Raw genomic sequence first — 24,373 nt, 5'->3', positions numbered from 1 at the left:
AGAACTGGGTTCAAATTCAACCTGGGAATCTAGCTGTGTGACTCTGGATATAAGTGAGCATTCTCAGAAATTAGTTATCATGTCAAAGGCGGAAGAAGACTCATCCTCTTTTTTGAGAGGCAAGCAATGTAGTATAACAGGTATTACGTGGCCCTAAAATCAGAAAGAACCAAAATCAAATTCCACCTCTGACACCTAATAGCTATGTGTCCTGGGGTAAGTCGTTTAATTCCCCAAGTCTCAGTTTCCTTATTTCTGAAATGAGGGGGTTGGACTAGTTGGCCTGTGAAGTGTCTTCTGGCTCTACATCTCTAATCTATGGTTGCTATGGGAGTTTCCCAAAATGACAGTATCAGAATCTCAATATATAGATCATAAAACATTACTTCCTGTTATGTGCAATTAGGTGTGATTATCAGAGAAAGGAACATCAAGGAAATGAGTCTTAAATTGGTTAATTTTTCCTTTTTAACACTACCAATTTGACATCTTTAGCAAGTGTGCTACACCATTAAAAAGGAATTAAAAATTGAAACCATTTGTTAAATTATGGGGGACGATTTTGGACATAAAAAACCTAAACTTTTTATTTTAGTACAATATCACGCATTTTCACTAAATAAACTGAAATAATGCCATCTGATTGAGGATTTTGAACATGCATATAGGGTAAAATGAGAAATTTTCATTGACTTATTGATAACGTCTGTACGTTAACATTTAATCATCTCTTAACCTTAAAAAAATCAGGAAAAAATGAACTATAACATTTACTTCTCTTATTTAGCTTGCATATACAAACTTAAAAAGTAAAACAATACTCTTTAAAGTTGATAACTTCAAGAATGTTAAAAAAAATTGAAAATCTAAAACTACATACCACACTAGATTGAGTAATTAAGTAAATAATCACATTCAAACTAGTTCAATAAGCCTGTACCATGTGTTCTCTTGGGCAAATTTCCTCATTTGTAAACTGAAGTTACACAAAATGATCTCAAAGGTCTTTTCTACTTCTAGAATTCTACATTTCTATTATTTATCTGCTTTGACAAATTATCAAATTTTAGATCTTCTCTCAGAAACTCAGAGGAAGGTATTTTTACTCTTTGGCTGATTATTCAAGAACAAACTAAAATTAAAATAAACTTATATTCTAGCCTGTCAGCACTTGATAAAATAACTAAAATGAGGCATAGTCCCAAATCTAGATCTTTCTAGCTCTATACAATACTCACAAGGTGTTATTTACTTATGGGATTTCTTGTTGTTGTTGTGTTTTAAGTTATCTTCTTGGATCTTGTAAACTGGTCCTTGAAATTACTGGCTTCCATTTTGTCATTATTCAAGTCATTCATTAAATTACTCACGACTTGTCAGGAATGTTATAGTACAGATTCCTTTTATGTTCAAGTTAGACTAGAGGGACATTTGGGTCTCTTCTCAAAACTGTATGACTTTCTTATTCCCTTTAGTCTTTCTGATCATGGTTTAGAACAACATCTTCTCTCAAAATATTCTTTCAAAGGCACTACTTTTTCCTTGAGTAAATAAAATATCTCAACAGGAGATTTTTTTTTCTTTCAAGCCTCCACTGTGGTAAGATGTATCCATTCATTCTGCCATGAAAGTTGGATTGAACATTCTAAAATTGCAACAGAAAAAATATACATATTTAATTATGCCTCGTTTGCTAATTCAACCTGATCTTTGCCTTTTTTAATAACATAGCTTTCTTACTTCTTATCTTGTATGAAAATGCTAGTAGAAGGACACACAGGCCATAGGATTTAGAGGTAGCTGGTACTCAATCTTAAGGGTTTAGTTAAATATCCACTGTATGTCCTGCACTGTGCCTGTCTTTGGGTATACAAAAAAGGGAAAAGTGCCTATTTTCAAGGAGTTTATATTTTACTGGGGGCAAAAAACAAACAAACAAAACCCCAACTTGATCACGTATACCAGGCCCCTCATTTTACAAGTGAGGAAACTGAATCCCAGAAGGAGTTAAATAACTCATCCCAGTCAATGAGATAGTAGAGCCAGGCTTCTAAACTCAGTGTTCTGATTGCAACACGACATTCAATTTTATACATACATACATACATACATAGAACATACATACATATATATGTCTATCAGTTGTGCTAATGACAAATTTTCTCAGGACAACTGATAATCCCTTTTTTTTTTTTTAAACTATGAAACTTTCCTGGAGGAACTTGCAGAGCAGGCACTAGACAAAACGAAAAGCAGACTTTGGTCTTCTGAACCATCTCCACTGCTTCTTTCAGCATCCCCATTACCTTCTCTTGCTAACTCTCTTTCCCCAGGCTATGACCTTGTAACCTACTCCCAAAGGGGTTTACTCTCAGCTAAGTGTCAACCTAACTGAGATAGTAGCTGATATCTCTCAGAGGGATATTTGTATTCAAATAGAGGAACTTTGAAGGCTGATAAAACTTAATGACTCAAAGGAATCAATCTCTAATGACAGAATTTTAGGCACTATGGCCCATCAGATTATATCACACAGATACAGGAATAATTTGATTGTTTCATTCCTAAGGCTAGCCCCAGACATCACAGAACTGCTAAATCATAAAGTCTGCAAACGACTTAAGGACAAATGGTAAATAGGGGATCATCTTCAAAGAAAACTTAGGTTGGTTATTACAAGTGGTATTCTCATAACAAATAAGCATAGTCAAGTTAAAGAAATTCCTACACTGGCCATGTATAAAAGTATGTTTCATTTGCTATAAGTTATCTTTTTTTTTCTTTTAATAAATAATTTTAGGAAATAAATTGTTCAATTGTAAGGGAGGTATAGGAAAGAGTGGAAGGGAGAGAAAATAAAGGTTTGTTAATTAGGAAAAATGATAAAACTTAAATTTAAAATCCAAGTAGAATTCATCATATTCCTCCTGCTGAAACAGTTTTATAGATTTATAACTTAGACTAAATTTTCTGATTAAAATTATCCCAGATTTATTAGTTAGACTAAATTTTCTGACTAAAATTATCCCCATAAACAATCAATCACAGACTTTAGAGCTGGATGGGACTCTAGAGTTACCTAGTACAACCTCCTCCTTTTACAGATGAGGAAACTGAGGCCCAGGGAGTTTCAGTGATTTGTTCAAGGTCAGTAAGTGTCAAGGGCAGGATTTGAACCTAGGTCCTCCTGAGTCTAAAATCTAGTGCTCTTTCCATGGCACCATGATGACTATCTTCTAATTACATTTAATAAATAAGATAAATTGCCGAAAAATTCCTTTCCATAGTGAGCTGAATCAAGTTAATATTTTTTTTTTTGCCCTTCCAAAATGTGAGAGGAGTAGAGAAGGCAATCTTGCATGGAAACCATGCTTATTATGGAGCAGAACCACTGAGCATCATATGTGTGGAAGGTAGATGATAGCAAAATAACGAAACTTCTGAATAGCAAGTTAACAGGGTTAGTGCAAGCAGAGCAGGCCTCTGCAAAGCTATAGACTCAAATGCAAATACAAGCATTTCAGAATTTCTGTAGAATATTGAGGAACAGGGTAGACAGGACTATAACAATCACAGCTGACATTTGTATAGTCCTTTGTGAAGCACTTTACATTCATTCAGAATTGTAGTAGCTCAAAAGAAACGTAAGATGTTCAAATTTAGAGACATCTCCATTCCAAGTGTTTATATGGACTATTTGTGCCTGATCTGGGGTAGAGTCTTCTGAGATCGAATTGGTCTGATCCACAATGTATCTTGACCCTGACATAGTGATATCATTTTGGTCCTCTTCAAGAACAAGGGCCAATCACCACCAACTTTACATACATTATTTCATTTGAGCTTAAGAAAGACCCTGTAAGGTATATGAGGGAACTAAAGAGAGTGAGAGAAATGGGTGAATATTGCTTTTGTAGTCAAAAGACCTGGGTTTAAATCCCCCTACTCTGATGCTTACTACTCATATGTGTACTGCCTTTAGGATAAAATGTAAATTTCTGTTTGGTTTTCAAAGCCCTTCACAACAGGCCCTAACTTACATTCTCACGGTATATTACGCTCTCATACACATTATCTCTGATCCAGCCAAAGAGGCCATATTTTTCTTGCACATGTGACACCCTCATCTCTGTGCATTTGCAACTGGTCATACCTCATGCCCCCTCCTCAGCTCCTCCTCAGAGAAATCCTTTCTTCTAAATGAAGCTGATCTTCCCAGCTGTTAGCTCCTCCCCTCCCAAACTACCTTGTATTTGTTTCCATTTATTCTTTTTATAGTGATTTTTGTATGCACTTATATATGTATTTGATATCTCTCTTTAGAACATAAGATCCTTGAAGTAGGGATTGGTTCCTTCTTTGTATGAGCATGCTCAGTACCTAGTACATGCTTGCTGATTGATTGTGTGACTTCAGGTGAACCACTTAATCTCTCTAGGTCTCAGTTTCCTCATCTATAAAATGGAGGAGTTTTACTGAATACTGTCTGAGGTCTCTTCCAATGATACCTAGATCTCATTATATGATTTGGATCTCATGCTTGTAAATAGGCAGTTTTCCATAGTAGTTAGTCTAAAAGCCACCAAAAAATGACAAAGGAATCTGGAATTTGCTTTAAAAGCATATATTATGTTTTCTCTCTCTCTCTCTCTCTCTCTCTCTCTCTCTCTCTCTCTCTCCCCGCATATATATATATATGTGTATATATATATATATATATATATATATATATATATATATATATATATATATATACACATACATATGTGTGTGTGTGTGTGTGTGTATATATATATGTATAAAGGACATATGAAGGACACTATTTGAATCCAGAGAAAGAAATGACAAATAGAAGTATGCATAAAATAATATTACATATATGTATTTGTATATATGTACACACACACCTATTTGTGTTCAGTGGTAGCCATGGGGGGGAGTGGTACGTGGGAAGGAAAAAAGAAATTTACGTAGTAATTTTGTTGTACATTTGAAAGGAATAGCAAGTTGTGCATAGTAGATTTACAGTTTCATGTGCAATTATCTTTTTGATTGTACTATGTTGTGGAAATGCTTGTTTTATTCCACAAATTAAAAATAAAATATATATATTTTTAAAAAAGCAAGTATGGAAGGACAAGGAGAATTCTGCTGAGATCTGCAGGTAGAATTTCCATCAGTACCATGTAGCACCAGTGTATGTAAAGAATGCAATGTGGTCCTCACCCTAGAGGGGAGAGTGCAAGGGCTAGAGGGATACACTTCTCTTCTCCCCACTGCAAAGAAGAATGGAAGAATATCGAGTTCTTTTCCTCTTCTTCAGGCTCCTTCCACAAATACAATGCCAAATATGCCAGCATCAGAGCTATTTTGTTGGCAGAAAATGGTTAGAGTGAAAACTTTATAAGGGATGAGCTTTATTCTTCAAAGCTGAGTCTTCAATAAGTATTTACGAAGTCTGCTTTCTATAATTCTAGGAAGTCTTTTGCCACCTGTCCAAGTGTAGTATCATCCACAGAGAACATACTGTTTTACAAGGAGAACACTAACTGTTCAAAGTGGAAGTGCTGGCCGTGTACCAAATTTGGCTTCCTAGAAGAGCAGAGTCTATGAGTGGGGATGTTTTTTGAACATGACCTCTGACTGAATTGGTATAGGGCAGTGGTGTCAAACCCAAACAGAAATGGGGGCCAATAAACAGGACAGAAGCATCCCTATACCTCATATTGGCTTTAAAAAAACATAATATTATCTAAGTTTTATTGTATTTTTATTTATTTTGATATATATTTCCCAATTATATTTTAATCTGGTTCCTGCAATTCCTAAATGTTATGACCACATGGGGCCTACAGACTGTGTGTTTGATAACTCTGGTGAAGAGAACATCCCAGGAAGAGACTCCCTTTACCAATGCAAATTAGCACCTGCTATAAGTACTATGCTTATATTTTTAGGGAGTTGTACAGGGTACTGAGACACGCATCACCTGTCCAGAGTCACCTAGTTAGCATGTGCCAGGGAGGGTACCAGGGCCCAAGTCTTCCTCCTCTGTCTACATCAGGCTGTCTTGTTTTGTTTTGTTTCCGCTTTTCCTAAACTGGCATTGGTTTGGGGGAAGAGTCGTGTCATTTCAGCTACTTAGGGAAGGTTTGTTCTACTTCTGTTTTATTGTAATGTGGGCTCCTAATTAATGGTTGCATTTTTTACTTTCAAAACTGATAACATGAAATTGAAAGTTACCCTGCATTAGTGCTGAAGTTCCTTTAGGTACAGTTTGGATGGCTCTAAGGCAGAGGTATTAAGTCAGTCAATTTGATCTGAAATCTAAACTGCTCAATTCCTCCACCTAACTTTCCTGATAAACTTTTGAGAAAAGCTATCTGATTTATCTAGTACTGGAGGAATACCTGGTGCAAAAGACATATCTCTATTATTAAATAGAAGGGGGCGTGGAATAGAGAATGGGCAATGGATCTAAAAGCTATGGTAGAGGGGAGATCTAATAGAAGCAAAAATATAGGAATTGTCACTTGGATCAGAAGCTTTAAGGGTGGAATAAGAAGGAAAGAAGAAAGGCCATATGAGACCCTTCCTACAGAGGGCAGAGAAAGCAGTTTCTTATGCTGCAGAAAATGGTGTCAACAGGTGAGAAGTCACCCAATAATGGTCAGAGGAAGAAGAGAAGCACAATGGTGGCTGGTGATGAGGAGTGCTGAACTAGTTACTGTAACAACATTGTTGCTAGCAGCTGCTGTGGGGGTGGAAGACCAATAACACCTGCACACAGGAGGGCTGCTAGCACAGCTTCTTTGATCTGCTTTTCTAAGTAAAGCAACTTTAAGGGGTTAACAATGTAACTTTAATCAAACATACATGTATCATTCACTTAGTTTGGGGGAAAATCCAGCACCCTGAACTTCAGAGCAAATACAAACAGAAATTACAGAGACAATATAAACAGATCAACATTTTTGTCTAACCAAATCACAATATACATAGTTACCAGAGAAGCAACAACATCTGGGTTTTCCAAAGCTGGGGGCTCCTTAACAATGGCTCATCATCCTGTCAAATCACAGAACACTCTTCCAGTGAGTCAGAGCCCCAAATAAAACGCTAACCTGTGGGTTTATATACCCTGTGCAGGGTCAAAGGGCATCACAACCATGCAACTCAAAACCATGTGATGCTTCTTCAGGCATCACAACCATGCAACTCAAACCCATGTGAACTAGGCTTTCTTGTTTCTTAAGCAGGTTATCAAAGATTCCCGGATTCAATCAAAGAAACAAAGGCACTTGATTACTTCAGTGCTCCAAAAGGGAAAACAGTAAAAAAGTTCCACCTTAATTACCAATAGATTTATTTGTCTGTTTGATGTTAACAACAGCAAAGTCAAGTTTTTTCCCAGGTCATGAAGCTGAATGTGACAATAAGCCTTCTGGGACTTGATAACCACAACTCATTTTGGAGAGAAATGATATTACCAGAAGGAAACATTGAAAAGGATTATGAAAACCCATATGAAAAACTGAAGACTTCAGGGACGTAAGTGGTACTCATTACTGCTGATGAAGGTAGCAGATTAGGTTGAGGAAGGCAGGTTTAGGAAGTGGACATCTAGCTAAGCCAGTATCTAAGGACACTATCCAAGAACAGTATTTCAATTTCTGGGTTTAGATTTCTTAAAATACAATAGGCTTTTGGCATGGGATGAAATTTGTGTAACTAAGTTTGGTTAAAAAAAATACACACACACACGTGTGTGTGTGTGTGTGTGTGTGTGTGTGTGTGTGTGTATTTGTGGGGTTGGGGTATGGAATCTTGAAAACCTATTCAAGAAGCCTTTAAACTGAAATGAGAAAGGAAAGGAGAAATCTGCCCACACATAGATCCAACAAATCTCTTTCAAGAGAAGTATGTGAATAAATATTTGTATATATGTATATACACCTACACATAGACATGTGTGTATACTTACATAAACATATACATACACACATATGTATATGTATATATAAATTATATATGTGTGTGTATATATAAATATATATATATAAAAATGTTAGTGCTGTGAGGTCAAATTTTTCTCCATTCATTCTGATTCGCTATTTATTATCTACTTGTGCATATCTGGTTAATAAATAGCACCTACATATGCACAACTATGGATAATAACTAGTGAACCAGAAACACTAATGAAAGGAGGCAAATTTGACTTCATAGGTAGCACTAAAATTTAATGGGATGGTACCCTTCACTGAAATGTCTTTATTCTGTGCATATCCTTTGACCCAGTAATTCTACGACCAGGTCTATACCCCGGAGAGATGAAAGAAAGAAGAAAAGGACTCATATATACAAAAATATTAATAGCATCTCTTCTTATCGTGGCAAAGAACTGGAAACCGAAGGAGTATCCATCAACTGGAGCACGGTTGAACAAGTTATGGCATACGCATGTGATGCAATACATTCTAGGTTTGTTTCCACTGCTTCACAGAGGCTGTGCCCCAACCCTGTCAAGAATGCACTCCTTCCCCAACACTGCTGTGAGAATCCCTAGCTTTCTTCAGGGGGTCTTTCCTGATCCTGCTAGTACCTTCAGTTCACAATTAACTTGTATCTACTTTGTGTATATTTGCGTTTACTTCTATGTGTACAAACGGTTTCCCCCCTAGAAATGTGAACTCTTTGAGGGCAAGGACTATGTCTTTCATTTTTGTCTCTACATCTCTACGTCTAGCACATAATAAGTACTTCGTAAATGCTTGTTGACTGAATGATTAATATATCTTAGACACTGTGTGGAAAATGAGGTGAGGCCATTAATGAAGACAATGGAGGTCCTCCAAGGGAAGCTGGAAAGCCACTTGCTGGGGATATCACGGAAAGAACTGCTAACTAGTCCATTATAGGCTCTCAGAGTCTGTGATGACCAGGGTAAGGGTACTAGTACACACTAGGAACTTTAAAAATATTCAGCAAAAAGAATAAATAGGCTCTGTCCCTGCCCTCAGGATCAAAAATAAAAGAGAAAATGGAGGACCAACTTTACCTTCCCATTTAAATTTAGATTCCCTATGCTACATCCAGAGCAAAGAGAGAGACACAAGCAAGCTCCCAGCCTTCAAGAAGCTTAATGTCTAATAATAATAATGATACTATTAATAAAAACAGTAATAGTTATCACTATATAGCAAGGGGGCACAGTGGATAAAGCACTGGGTCTGGAGTTCAAATCCAGTCTCAGACACTTGCTAGCTGTGTGACCCTGGGCACTGAACCTCTATTGCCTCAGTTCCCTCATCTGTCAAACGGGGATAATAATAGCCCCTACCTCCCAGGTTTGTGTGTTATGAGGATCAAATGAGAGGTTTGTAAAGCACTTAGCACAGTGCCTGACACAGTAAGTACTTAATAAATGCTAGTTATCATTATCATCATCCTCATCCTTGTTTTTGTTTTACAAAGCACTTTACAAACATTACCTTATTTTGTTCTCACAACCACCACGGGAGGGAGGTGCTATCATTATTGTCATTTAACAACTGAGGTAGACAGGATAAGTGACTTGTTCAGGGTAACACAGCTAGTACATGTGTGAGGCAGGATTCAAACTCGGGGCTTCCTGAATTCAAGTCTAGGGTTCTCTCTACTGTACCATCTAGCAGTCTAGTAAATGGATAAGAAACAATATAAATGTAATTCAAGTTAAAAGTTATTAAGAGAGGTAAAACAGTGGCAGGAGAGAATGGGACTGCTAACTAGTCCATTGGGACTTTGAGCAGGAAGAGGGTATCACTAATGGTCAATGAAAAAATGTAGGTCTGAAAGAGCAAAACATGCTGTCATAGTAAAATCAGCTTGATTATATTGATTAATTATAATTATAATAAATACAATTAGTTAATAATTGATTAAATGTGCTGGATAGGATAGAAGGAAAAATCAAAGTTAAAAATAAGGTTTAGAGTCTAAATGAATGACAATAGTGGAACCAGCAACCAGAATAAATTATGAGTAGAGTAAGGTTTTGGGGGAAAGATTAATTACATTTTGTGCAAACTGAGTTTGATATTTTGGTGCTACATCCAAGTGGAGATGTTCAGCAAGCAGTTGGAAATATTTGACTAGCATTCTGGGGAGAGAATGAGGTCGGAGATATAGAGTTGGGAATTATCTGCATTGAAGTAATAGCTGAAGCCATATGGATGGATAAGGTCACTAAGGGAGAAAGCATAGCATGGAGGGTGAAAAGGACTCTGGGTGAGAGGTCAATACTGAAGGGCACAGTGGAGGAGGAGGGGAAGAGGAACTGTCACAACTAGCAAGGGAGAACAAGAAGAGTTGGCCAAAAAAGTAGGAGAACTAGGAGAAGCTGGTGTGACCTTATCAGAAATCTAAACAAAATTCTGAAATTTTCATATGACCAGCCCCTTGAACAGTACAAGGCCCACAACAGGTGTATAGTAAATGCCTATTGTTGATTGATTGAGTTCCCAAAATAAAATAGATGGAAGAATTTACAAAACCTCTTTATCAATAAATAATCCACAATTGGTATCTTTGTTTCCAATGAAAAGATGTGATAATGAACAGAATGCCCAATTTTTATTTCACATCTTTTTTTCTATCCCAAGGAGAAAGATCCATGGATTGGAAAAGACAATAAAAGTGGATATTAGAAAGCTGATACTACAAATAAGAATGGAAACAGTAAGAGAGCTCCAATCTGCCTTAAAGCATCCATATCATCACACCCCGATGAAACACATCTAAAGATACTGGGAGAAAAAAGTGGCAGGTATTATCAGATTGTCAAAGTTGACAACAAAAGAGAATGATAAATGTTGGAAGGGCTGCGGGAAAGAAGGCACATTTAATGCACTGTTGGTGGAGCTGTGAACCATTCTAGCCCTTCTAGAAAGTACTCTGGAACCATGCCCCACAGATGACTAAACTGCATATACCCTTTGAGATCCAGAGATACTGCTACTAGGCCTACATCCTAAAAATATCAAAGAAAGACAGAAAAGATCCATGTGTACAAAGAGTTTTTATTGCAGCTCTTTTTGTGGTGTTAAAGAACTGGAAACTATGGAGGGGCCCATCAATTTGGGAATGGCTGAACAAATTATGGTATATGAATTTAATGGAATACCACTGTGCTGTAAGAAATGATGAAAGGGATGATTTGAGAGGAACCTGGAAAAGCTCATATGAACTAATATAGAGCAAAATGAGCAGAACCAGAAGAACAATGGATACAATTATTATACAATGTTAACAACTGTGAAACACATAAGAACTCTGACCAATGATCAACCACAACTCTAGTGGACTGATAATGAAGTATGTTATCTGCCTCCTGACAGAGAAGTGAGGGGCTAAGTATACAGAATGTGACATATATTTTGGAAGTGGCCAATTAAATGGATTTGATGTTCTTGACTATGCATATTTGCTCCATATTTGCTTTCTTTTTCAAGGAGGGGGAGTAGCAGGAAGGAGAGAAAATATATTTTTGTTATTTAAAGAAATAAAATTTAATTTTAAAAGCTGTCAGATAGTGATTTCTGTCCATGATCTTTGAAAGATTGTAAAGCAGAGAGAGATTTAAAGAAAGGTCAGTATGTATTTTCTTTAAAAGGAAGAGAGTGAATTCTGTAAACTACAGGCCAGTGAATCTGATTTCTAACACTGGCAAAATTCTGAAATGTATCATTAAAGACAAAGTGAATGAATAGCTAGAAAAGAAACCAGGGTGGTTTCATTAAAACCAGCTTATACCAAACGCTATGCATTTTCTTTTTCTTTTTCCTTGGGTAACTATCAGGAAAATATAATACCTAGATTTTGGCAAAGCATTGACACAGTGTTTCATAATATTATTGTGGAAATAATGGGAGAGATGTGGGCTAGACAGGAAGATGGATTCAGAAAGGGTTGAAGGGTCAGACCCCAAAAATATTCACCAATAGTTTCATGTCAACTTGGAAGAAGGCCTCTAGTGAGGAGAACATCCCAGATACCCATGCTTGTCTCTGTCAATCAATTACTTGGATACAGATAAAGACATCATGCTTATTAGACAACCCAAAGCTGGGAGGGATAACTAACACAGTAAATGATCTCAACATTAAAAAATACACCCTGAGAAAATACTGGGGTGAACCTTTTAAAGATATCAAAACTAGTAGAGATTTTTTAACAAAGTACATGGGTTTAAAAATCATTGTTATATGTGCAAGTCGGGAGAGTGGTGGCAAGATAGCTGTTTATGTGAAAAAGACCTGAAGGTTCATAGACATGCTTAATGTGAATTATCCTTATGATAGCCAAACCAAGGCAAGCATTACAAGAGGCATAGTTACATAGAATACAACAAACAAATGAAAAACTGTAAATGATGCATCAGGTTTTTATAACTAACACTTCTAAGTGATAGTGAAGCCACCATTTAGACCCTAATATCAAAGTTTTTTTGTGTACTATATAAGGGAGTAGAAATAACCCTAAAGAAAATAAGGATGAAAAAAGAAGCTGGTTTGGACCAAGTAGAAGCAGATGAAATTTGGAATAAAGACACACAGTTTTGAAGTATTAATTATCAAAGTAACTTAAAAAGGGGTTGTCAAAGTCTGAGGAAAAAATCTTAGATCTTATTGTTACAAAAAAAAGGTGACCAAGAAAATATGGGTAATCGTTGAATAAATGCATAATTTCCCACTTTTATGTGAAGAGCCTACACAGACACCAACAAAATCCTTGAAAAGGGTATGAAAAGAGAGTAGCTAGGTCTTTGCAAATACAATTCCATAACACAACATATTTTTACAGTTGCACAACTGACCAGAAGAAGTAGAAAATGTAAAAGCTCAATGTTTACTGCGTGTTGATTTAAAAAAAAGCATTTCATTTAATGGAGCAAAATATTGCTTTCAAGGTTTTTCTCTAACAGGGTGTCTTATGCATAAATCAAAATGATGCAAGATTCTCTGAGAAACATACCAATGGGGAAACCTTGTCCAATTGCTTCTTGACCATTACTATCAGGTATGGCATAAAAGAGAAAGATGTATGTTGACCACACATGTTTACTATCATATTTGAGTTTGTCTAGTATAGAGTCAAAATAGTAGAGGTATTCTCTATAGAAGGTAAGATCCTCTGATTCTTCCTATTTGAAGATGTCACTGTGGTATAAATACATCAATTCCTGGAACACTGTAGAATGTCCTAGTTAAGATGTATAATCACCCAAAAGAGTAGAGTCTAACTATGAACATAGGAAAAACCAAGTAAGTGAAGAATGCCTATGTCCAGATTATGATAGCTGGTCGAATGGAAAACTCATTAAAAAAAGATCCATTATTAAATATATCTTGGACATCAATACAGATAGACAATGAGCTGAACCTAAAGTGGGCCTGAAGATGCAGGGCTGTTTTTGATAAGTTGTACAGTCCTTTAATGACCACAATTTTGTACCCCAAAACATGCTATTTTTAAAACATCAATATTTTTTACAGTAATGCTATATGTCTATCTATGGATAACAGAGGAGAAACGTTAAGGCGGCATTTTAATTTACTTACTTATATCCTTTTAAAAAAATTCAACAAATAGCATGCAGTGTGATCTTATCTTTTTTGTCACTTTTAGGCAATTATGACTGTAAAAATGTGGTCTGCTGCAGATTATTATTTGTGAAAACCTGGCAATTCCCTTTTATACCCCTTGAATAGTATGTAGATTATTCTCACAAAATTTTTACAATGATAGGAAAGTAGGTATATAGGTCAGTAGTTATTGCTATTCTTTCAATTACCTTTTTTTCAGTAATAATAAGGTCCAAGATTTTTTTTTTCCCAAGCCTTTGGTGTCCTTCCCTCTTTTAGATACCTTGAGAATTGTTCCCTTAAGACCCTCAAAATTGTGTTGCCTCCAGCATGAACTTCCTCTGAGTATACCTGGTCTATTTTAGTGGTTCTTCCCATCTTGTTTCCTTTAATGCTATTTCTAATTCACTGTGCAAGCACATCAGGGATTGCAGTGTTAAGAATCCAAATGTGGCGGCTCATCTAGTTTTGATGAGAAAAAAGGGTATTTTTTTTTTAGAGATTTGATAGGTCTTTCCCATATTTTCATCTGTCTGTGGTCCTCATTCAGTTTAATCCCTAAATGCTTTTAAGATGAATTCACATAACTGGGTCTTTTACTAAATTTTCTGTACACTAGTTTTTACCTGTACCGCTTCGTGTTTTATGAGGCAATTCTGATCATAATCTTCCACCATTCTCTTCTATAACACTTTCAAATGAGTTAATGTTTTAAACTTTTGGCTGTTATAGCTCTGTTTGGCAAGGAGAGTGAGCATTTGCTGACTGATGCAGTTTTGAAGTTATTTTGGTCTCCTCTTTTTTGGTGACTGATTTATAATTTCCTTAGGAAACTCAAGTCTGTGTCAATGTCTGTTCTTTTACCCATTTCCCATTTTTAAGAGTCAATCACAAAATATTCAAGTGATAAAATGTCTTCAGACTCTTATAAATCTTCCTGTAACCATGGCTCTTTTAACCGTGTAGCTAGCTAGACTGAAGATTGATCCTATCACGAAGAGACTGCCTTGAAGATCTGGGAGATAAGGTTGGGGAAAAACCTGTAAAGAGTTATAAAACAGTTGCTTCAGAGCTTACAAAAGGAGAAAATATAATTATGACAGCAGTGATTACTTATGTGATAGTAAATAGAAACCAGGAGTGGCCCAAATACTGTCCTTAATCTAAAATGAAAGATGTACCAGAATGCTTTCTTTCTGCAGAAATATTAGCTCAAGTTTTTATATTCTCAACAACTTTTCATGACATTAATTGCCCTGAGACCTGCATTCCTTCTGCTATACTGTCTGAAATATGGAAAGAACTCTAAAAGCTAAGATTGTGGCTGCTCAAGGAAAAGGATATTTTGTTTAAAATGACCATTTGTGGGAAATTCTTAGGAATACACATTCCATTATTTCAGATCTTAAGCATTTGCTGTTGTTTTTAAGGGAAAAAATAAGCATTTCAGTTCATGGTTAAGGGCCACTAATGTGACCTTGTCATGGGAACCAGTGAAAGCTAAAATATTTGCAAAGAGGGTGCTGTGGAATTTGTATTTCAAACACAAAAATGAACTTTGATGGACATTTTATATGGCAGGATGGCTTTTAAAAGATTTTTGTGCAGGAACAGGTAAAATACCATCAAGAATAAATCTTTTTAGCTACCTATGCATATATGTACATTCAGTAATACCACCAACAGAGGCACCTCTGAATATAAAGGTGTTGGCTTGAGTAAACTTCTGAAAAAAAAAAAACCACTCACTTGACTTATGCTGGCAGAAGAATAATATATTTCATTTTCACAAAGACCAAGGTGACAGTGAGACGAAGAGACTGGATGAGCCCTCTGGAAATTCTTTAAGGTATTACTGGCCTCTAACTAAACTTCTATGAGACTTGCCTAGTTTCCATTTAGAAACTACAAAAAGGTAGCCAAGTTGGCAGTGCTTGTTGGCTGCCTACTATAATTAAACAATTCTAAAATCACTTAACCTCTGTGTTTCTCAGATTTTTATCTGTAAAATGCGGAAAATAGTAGCACCTACCTCCCTGGGTTATTGTAAGGTTAAAATGAGATAATATTTGTAAAACACTTTGCAAACTTTAAAGTGCTGAATAAAAGTGATGATGATGATTTCATCGTTTGAGACAAGAATCTAGCAAAGGGGAACATCTTCTTTGATGCAGAGGATGGTGTGAGGGTGTTGTCATCTGGGGAATGAAAAGTTAAGAAGAGGAATGAAGGATGACTGGGTTAATATAATTGAAATTGGGATCATTTAATTTTTTTAAAGAGTACGGAAATGTAGTATTTAAAAAGTCAGACCTTACATTTGTCTTCAGTTCTCATATTTTATGAAATTCCTCATTTTCTTTCTATTTGCCCTTCTCCTCTATTGGCTTGTAATAGAAACTATGCTTTTGGCCTGGAAAAAGAAAATTAAATCTAGGGATGGGGGTGGGATGGGAAACCCTCTTATTTGGGGAATGAAGAAGAAATTTTAGTTTTACGAAATTTTAGACTGTCACTTTGAGTAAGTCACTTATCCTCTTTGAGACTTCTTCATATAAAGTAACAAGGCTGGACTCTTATACCTACGACTATAAAATACCACCATTTTAACAGACATTTTAAATGTTTACCAACTTTTTAAGTGATAACAGTAACTTAAAGCATGTTTTGTAAAAGCTTTTTAGGAGAAAGCTTCGATAGAAACCACATTACACTATTTTCATGCTGTGAGAACTTGGAAACCACAAACTATACAGACAAAATTAAGAAATAATAATGGCTATTAAAAGCATGAAGCAAACCAAACATATCACTGGTTGGGAGTCAACATCTGGGGCAGCAAACTCAGATGGTACAGGCCCTAAATATAACTCAGAGGTAAGTTTCCTTTTCTTTTTTTTTTAACCATTATTTATTTACCTATCTATCTATCTATCTATTCATTTAATATTTTTAGTTTTCAGCATTGATTTCCACAAGAGTTTGAATTACAAATTTTCTCTCCATTTCTACCCTCCCCCAACTCCAAGATGGCATATATTGTGATTGCCCTGCCCTGTCTGTTCCCCAGAAAGCCCTCCCTTCTGTCAACCCACTCCCCCGCCCCATCCCCCTTTCCCTTAATTTCTTGTAGGGCAGGATAGATTTCTATGCCCCATTGTCTGTATATCTTATTTCCTAGTTGCATGTAAAAAAATTTTTTTTGAACATCTGCTTTTAAAACTTTGAGTTCCAAATTCTCTCCCCTCTTCCTGCCCCACGCACCCTCCCGAAGAAGGCAAGCAATTCATAGGCCACATGTGTATCATTATGTAAAACCCTTCCACAATACTCATGTTGTGAAAGACTAACTATATTTTGCTCTTCATCCTATCCTATCCCCCTTTATTCAATTTTCTCCCTTGACCCTATCCCTTTTCAAAGGTGTTTGCTTTTGATTACCTCCTCCCCCTACCTGCCCTCCCTTCTAGCATTTCCCCCCCCCCTTTTTTGTCTTCTTACTCCTTCTTTCCTGTGGGGTAAGATACCCAATTGAGTGTGTTATGTTATTCCCTCCTCAGGTCAAATCCCATGGAAGCAAGAGTCACTCATTCCCCCTCACCTGCCCCCTCTTCCCCTCCAACAAAACTGCTTTTTCTTTCCACTTTCATGAGAGATAATTTACCCCATTCTATCTCTCCCTTTCTCCTTCTCTCAATATATTCCTCTCTCATCCCTTAATTTGATATTTTTGGATATCATCCCTTCATATTCAACTCACCCTGTGCCCTCTGTGTGTATATATATGTATATATTCCCTTCAGCTACCCTAATACTGAGGTCTCACGAATTATACACATCATCTTTCCATGTAGAAATGTAAACAAAACAGTTCAACTTTAGCAAGTCCCTTATGATTTCTCTTTCTTGTTTACCTTTTCATGCTTCTCTTGATTCTTGTATTTGAAACTCAAATTTCCTATTCAGCTCTGGTCTTTCCACTGAGAAAGCTTGAAAGTCCTCTATTTTATTGAAAATCCATATTTTGCCTTGGAGCATGATACTCAGTTTTGCTGGGTAGGTGATACTTGGTTTTAATCCTAGCGCCTTTGACCTCCAGAATATCATATTCCAAGCCCTTCGATCCCTTAAGGCAGAAGCTGCTAGATCTTGTGTTACCCTGATTGTGTTTCCACATTACTCAAATTGTTTCTTTCTAGCTGCTTGCAGTATTTTCTCCTTTATCTGGGAGCTCTGGAATTTGGCAACAATATTCCTAGGAGATTTCTTTTTGGGATCTTTTTCAAGGGGCGATTGGTAGATTCTTTGAATTTCTTTTTTTCTTTTTTTTTAAATTTAATTTATTTAATATATTTAGTTTTCAGCACTGATTTTCACAAGAGTTGGAATTACAAATTTTCTCCCCATTTCTACCCTCCCCCCACCACTCCAAGATGGCATATATTCCGGTTGCCCTGTTCCCTAGTCAGCCCTCCCTTCTGTCAACCCACTCCCCTCCCATCCCCTTTTCCCTTCCTTTCTTGTAGGGCAAGATAAATTTCTACACCCTATTGCCTGTGTATCTTATTTTCTAGTTGCATGCAAAAACTTTTTTTTGTTGTTTTTGAACATCTGTTTTTAAAACTTTGAGTTCCAAATACTCTCCCCTCTTCCCTCCCCACTCACCCTCCCTAAGCAGTCAAGCAATTCAACATAGGCCACATGCGTATCATTATGTATAACCCTTCCACAATACTCATGTTGTGAAAGACTAACTATATTTTGCTCCTTCCTAACCTATCCCCCTTTATCCAGTTTTTTCCCTTGACCCTGTCCCTTTTCGAAAATGTTTGTTTTTGATTACCTCCTCCCCCATCTGCCCTCCCTTCTATCATCCCCCCTTTTTTATCTTCTTCCTCCTTCTTTCCTGTGGGGTAAGATACCCAATTGAGTGTGTATGGTATTCCCTCCTCAGGTCAAATCCGATGACAGCAAGATTCACTCATTCCCCCTCACCTGCTTTCTCTTCTCTTCTCTTCTCTTCCTATAGAACTGCTTTTTCTTGCCACTTTTATGCGAGATAATTTACCCCATTCTATCTCTCCCTTTCTTGCTCTCTCAATATATTCCTCTCTCATCTCTTAATTTGATTTTATTTCTTTTAGATATCATCCCTTCATCTTCAACTCACCCTGTGCCCTCTTTCTCTCTGTCTCTCTCTCTCTCTCTCTCTCTCTCTATATATATATATATATATACACACATACATATATACATACACACATATACATATATATACATACATATATATATATATGCATATGCATATTCCCTTCAGCTACCCTAATACTGAGGTCTCATGAATCAAACACATCATTTTTCCATGTAGGAAATGTAAACAAAACAGTTCAACTTTAGTAAGTCCCTTGGGATTTCTCTTTCTTGTTCTTTTTCTTGATGACCTTTTCATGCTTCTCTTAATTCTTGTGTTTGAAAGTCATATTTTCTATTCAGCTCTGGTCTTTTCACTGAGAAAGCTTGAAAGTCCTCGATTTTATTGAAAATCCATATTTTGCCTTGGAGCATGATACTCAGTTTTGCTGGGTAGGTGATTCTAGGTTTTAATCCTAGCTCTACTGACCTCCGGAATATTGTATTCCAAGCCTTTCGATCTCTTAAGGTAGAAGGTGCTGGATTTTCGGTTATTCTGATTGTGTTTCCACAATACTCAAATTGTTTCTTTCTGGCTGCTTGCAGTATTTTCTCCTTGATCTGGGAGCTCTGGAATTTGGCAACAATATTCCTAGGAGATTTCTTTTTGGGATCTATTTGAGGAGGCGATTGGTGGATTCTTTTAATTTCTATTTTGCCCTGTGGCTCTAGAATATCGGGGCATTTCTCCTTGATAATTTCTTGAAAGATGATATCTAGGTTCTTTTTTTGATCATGGATTTCAGGTAGTCCAATAATTTTTAAATTATCTCTCCTGGATCTATTTTCCAGGTCAGTGGTTTTTCCAAGGAGATATTTCACATTGTCTTCCACTTTTTCATTCCTTTGGTTCTGTTTTATAATATCTTGATTTCTCATAAAGTCACTAGCTTCCACTTCCTCCGGTCTAATTTTTAAGGTGGTATTTTCTTTAGTGGTCTTTTGGACCTCCTTTTCCATTTGGCTAATTCTGCCTTTCAAGGCATTCTTCTCCTCATTGGCTTTTTGGAGCTCTTTTGTCATCTGAGTTAGTCTATTTTTTAAAGTGTTGTTTTCTTCAGTATATTTTTCAGTATTTTTTTGGGTCTCCTTTAGCAAGTCATTGACTTGTTTTTCATGGTTTTCTCACATCCTTCTCATTTCTCTTCCCAATTTTTCCTCTACTTCTCTAACTTGCTTTTCCAAATCCTTTTTGAGCTCCTCCATGGCCTGGGACCAGTTCATGTTTTTCTTGGAGACTTTTGATGTAGGCTCTTGGACTTTGTTAACTTCTTCTGGCTGTATGTTTTGGTCCTCTTTGTCACCAAAGAAAGATTCCAAAGTCTGAGACTGAATCTGGGTGCGTTTTCGCTACCTGGCCATGTTCCCAGACAACTTACTTGACCCTTGAGTTTTTCAGCGGGGTATGACTGCTTGTAGAGTAAAGAGTACTATGTTCCAAGCTTGCAGGGATGCACTGTTGATTTCAGAGTTATTACAGCCAGCTTTGCCGCATCAGCACTCCTCCTTCCCCAAGAACCCCCAACCTGGACTGGACTTAGATCTTCAGCAGGCTCTGTACTCCTGCTCTGATCCACCACTTAATTCCTCCCACCAGGTGGGCCTGGGGCCGGAAGCAACTGCAGCTGTATTTCTGTAGCTGCCCCACCTCCGCTGCTCCCGGGGTGGTGGCTGAACCACGAACTCTATCCCCCTGTCCCCAGCAGCTTTTCCTACTAACCTTCTCTGTTATCTTTTGTGTTTGTGGGTTGAGAAGTCTGGTAACTGCTGCAGCTCACTGATTCAGGGCGATAGGGCCTGTTCCGCCTGGCTCCTGGTCTGTTTGGTCCACGCCGCCCACGCTGGGCTCTGCTCCACTCTGCTCCACTCCCAGCTCCGTGCGGGTTAGACCTTGCCTAGAGACAGTCCAGGCTGTCCTGGGCTGCAGCCCTGCTTCCCTCTGCTATTTTGTGGGTTCTGCAGTTCTAGAATAGGTTCAGATCCATTTTTTATAGGTTTTTGGAGGGACTTGGCGGGGAGCTCATGCTAGTCCCTGCTTTCCAGCCACCATCTTGGCTCTGCTCCCACCCCCCGGATTCTTTCAATTTCTATTTTGCCCTCTGGTTCTAGAATATCAGGGCAGTTTTCCTTGATAATTTCTTGAAAGATGATATCTAGGCTCATTTTTTGATCATGGCTTTCAGGTAGTTCAATAATTTTTAAATTATCTCTTCTGGATCTATTCTCCAGGTCAGTGGTTTTTCCAATGAGATATTTCACACTGTCTTCCATTTTTTCATTCCTTTGGTTCTGTTTCATAATATCTTGATTTCTCATAAAGTCACCAGCTTCCACTTGCTCCAATCTAATTTTTAAGGTGGTATTTTCTTGAGTGGTCTTTTGGACCTCCTTTTCCATTTGGCTAATTCTGCCTTTCAAGGCATTCTTCTCCTCATTGCTTTTTGGAGCTCTTTTGCCATTTGGGTTAGTCTATTTTTTAAGATGTTCTTTTCATCAGTATTTTTTTGGGTCTACTTTAGCATGTTGTTAACTTGTTTTTCATGGTTTTCTTGCATCACTCTCATTTCTCTTCCCAATTTTTCCTCTACTTCTCTAACTTGCTTTTCTAAATCCTTTTTGAGCTCTTCCATGGCCTGAGGCCAATTCACGTTTTTCTTGGAGGCTTTTGATGTAGGCTCTTTTACTTTGTTGACTTCTTCTGGCTGTACGTTTTGGTCTTCTTTGTCACCAAAGAAAGATTCCAAAGTCTGAGTCTGAATCTGCGTCCGTTTTCGCTGCCTGGCCATGTTCCCAGCCAACTACTTGACCCTTGAGCTTTTTGTCAGGGTATGACTGCTTGTAGAGTAGGACTACTGTGTTGCAAGCTTGAGTGATTGCGCTGCTGTTTTCAGAGCTACTTCTACTCCACTATCACTGCAAGCACTGCCACACCAGCACTTCTCCTTCTCCAAGAATCTCCAACCATGACCATGACCCAGATCCAAGCAGGGCAAAGCTGCCTCTGCACCAGCAAAGTGCTTCTTGCACTCCCGCTCTGATACGCTGCTTGATTCCTTCTACCATGTAGGCCAGGGACTCCCAAAGCAGGTGACACTGGAGCTCTGGAAGCAGCCGCAGGAGTCTCCTGCTGTTGCTGCCACCACCGCTATGTCACCTCCGCCACCCCCAGGGCTGGGGCCAGAGCGCTCTCTAACTCAATGCAGCAGTTTTCCCACTTTCTTGTTCCATTGTCTTTGATGTTTGCGGGTTGAGAAATCTGGCAACTGCCACAGCTCAATGATTCATGGCCCTAAGGCCTGATCTGGCAGACTTCTGCTCTGATCTGTCCTGGCGCAGCCCACGCTGGGCTGCATTCCACTCCCAGCACCGTGCAATAGACCCTTCCCAGCAACCATCCAGACTCTTTTGGGCTGGAGACCTGCTTCCCTCTGCTATTTCATGAGTTCTGCAGCTCTAGAATTTGTTCAGACCCATTTTTTACTGGTGTTTGGAGTGATTTGGGAGAAAGCTTAAGCAAGTCCCTACTTTCCAGCTGCCATCTTGGCTCTGCCTCCCACTCAATATGATTCTTTATTTATGTACTCCCATAAATCCTCCACAGAACACCTACCAAAACATGCTAGATGTTTTCTCTAAAAGCCTTCAGTCTTTCATTTTTTTATTTTATGGCCACTGATTGGACTTGTCCATCTGTTTTCCCTCACGTCATGACTAGCCCAGTTCCATTTTTGACTATCTCTCTCTCTCTGATGGTGCCTTCCATGTCCACTTCTTGTACACAAGTCATCTTTGATAAGAAGTTATAGCCTACTAGTACCCACCATCACCATCACTACTGTCATCGGATCTCTCTCTCTCTCTCTCTCTCTCTCTCTCTCTCTCTCTCTCCATATATATATGTATACACATATACATACACATTTACATATACATATGTACACAAATATCTATCATCTATCTATCCATATATTTAATTATTCCAACAACTCTGTGTGGTAAAAAGCCTCAGCTCTTCAGCTATTATTATCTCTATTTCACAGATGAAGAAACTGAGGCAGAGAGGTGATTACTTATGTGTGACAGTCAGTAAATAACCTTCCACTGTTCTATGCATTATTGTCAGTTTTAATTCTTCAGAGATTTTGATGTTCCATAATTATCTTTCTTCACTCGAGCCCTTCCTTATATTTAGAATGTCCTTACTCTTCATGTTTGCCTACTGAATTACCAGTTTAATTCTAATGCCACATCAGAGTGTGCTGATTCCTCTAGTCAATAATACCCTTTTTCCCTCAAACTTCACATAATGCTTTGTTGGTACTCCTCTAAAGCCTGGACTGCGTATTATTTTGGTGACATCCCTCTACTAGGCAATAAACTCTATGAGGGCATGGATCATGGCTTATATAATTATGTATCTCCCTCAAGAACTAGCACAATGCTCTATATACACCAATTGCTTGAGAAACGTTTCCTAAACTGAATTAATATTGGATAATAATATAAAAATTAGAACATATATACTAGTGCCTATGAAAGATCAAACACTTCACCAATATGGATGCAAATTGAAGATGGTGGCACTGAAAGTGTCCAGTTACTTTAATGGTCTAAATAACTTCTCTAATGCTACCATTAGCTCCCATTGAGTGCATTTTTAAGATCAGCAACAAAAAAGTGCCAGCTGTGAGAGGGACTGTTGTCCACTCCAAATTACAAGGGAAATGGCAAAATCTTTTTACACAGGCCGCTAAACAGATGGTAAGACATTTTAGTCATTATGGATGGGGGCAGAATTCAAACCAGCAACCCAGAGGTGAAAGGTTCTATATCCAATTACAAACTCCCAATTCCCATAACTGCTAAGATGCCTAGAGCTATAGATTTTATTTACAACAAGGATGCATTGTAAAAAATATATTTGATAAAATAGATAACTTCATGCTTCCAAGTTAAATCAAGGAATGCTTACTTAAATGTTCTTTTAATTGAATCTAGCTTTAATTTTACTGCATAATCTTTTGTTCATCTTGATGATCCTGACAAAAGGAATCAATAAAAGTTAATACTCAAATTGAAGAGCATGTGACATGTATAGAAATAGAAATCAGAGGATTCAAAAGAGATACCTGGGACTTCTGTAAAGGTTTCTCCAAGAACGGATACGTGGAAACTTAAGCCTGTCTCCTGAAGTCGCAGTAGTGACCTAAAAAAACTTTCTGGATCTTTATCATGTTCCCTAGAAACAAATACATAGAATATACCTTATGTTATCTTAGTATATACATGTTGGGAAAAAAGTATTTTATTTACCACAGCATCAATTCTTCTAATAGTCTATTTTTGGTAAGGGGAGCCTCTGGCATTAGAACCCAAGTTTATCCCTCTGACCTCTAACCTTACATAATACTATCAGTCAGGTTTGGCTGGGTTTTTTTTTGTTGTTGTTTTTAACCTCTATAGACCTATCATTCATGACCAGAACCTAGTGATATTGAAGTTTTAATGATTTTTCTCGCTTTTTCTTTTGCAGACAAATTTCTTATCCTTTCAAA

At 37.5% G+C, this 24,373-nt stretch overlaps 1 protein-coding gene across 4 annotated transcripts in view; it reads right to left on the bottom strand.

Annotated features, from left to right (window-relative positions):
* GTDC1 (glycosyltransferase like domain containing 1) overlaps positions 1-24,373 on the bottom strand; it is a 351,898-nt gene that overhangs the window by 14,628 nt on the left and 312,897 nt on the right. For all 4 annotated transcript variants that reach the window (XM_036746192.1, XM_036746191.1, XM_036746194.1 and 1 more), the window contains one exon: positions 23,948-24,057. In XM_036746192.1, the coding sequence (XP_036602087.1) occupies positions 23,948-24,057 (110 nt within the window). The remainder of the gene's footprint in view (positions 1-23,947; positions 24,058-24,373) is intronic.

Source organism: Trichosurus vulpecula, chromosome 2 (assembly GCF_011100635.1).
Source record: "Trichosurus vulpecula isolate mTriVul1 chromosome 2, mTriVul1.pri, whole genome shotgun sequence".
In the NCBI taxonomy this organism is placed as follows: domain Eukaryota; kingdom Metazoa; phylum Chordata; class Mammalia; order Diprotodontia; family Phalangeridae; genus Trichosurus; species Trichosurus vulpecula.
This window is presented reverse-complemented; position numbering and strand designations above follow the sequence as displayed.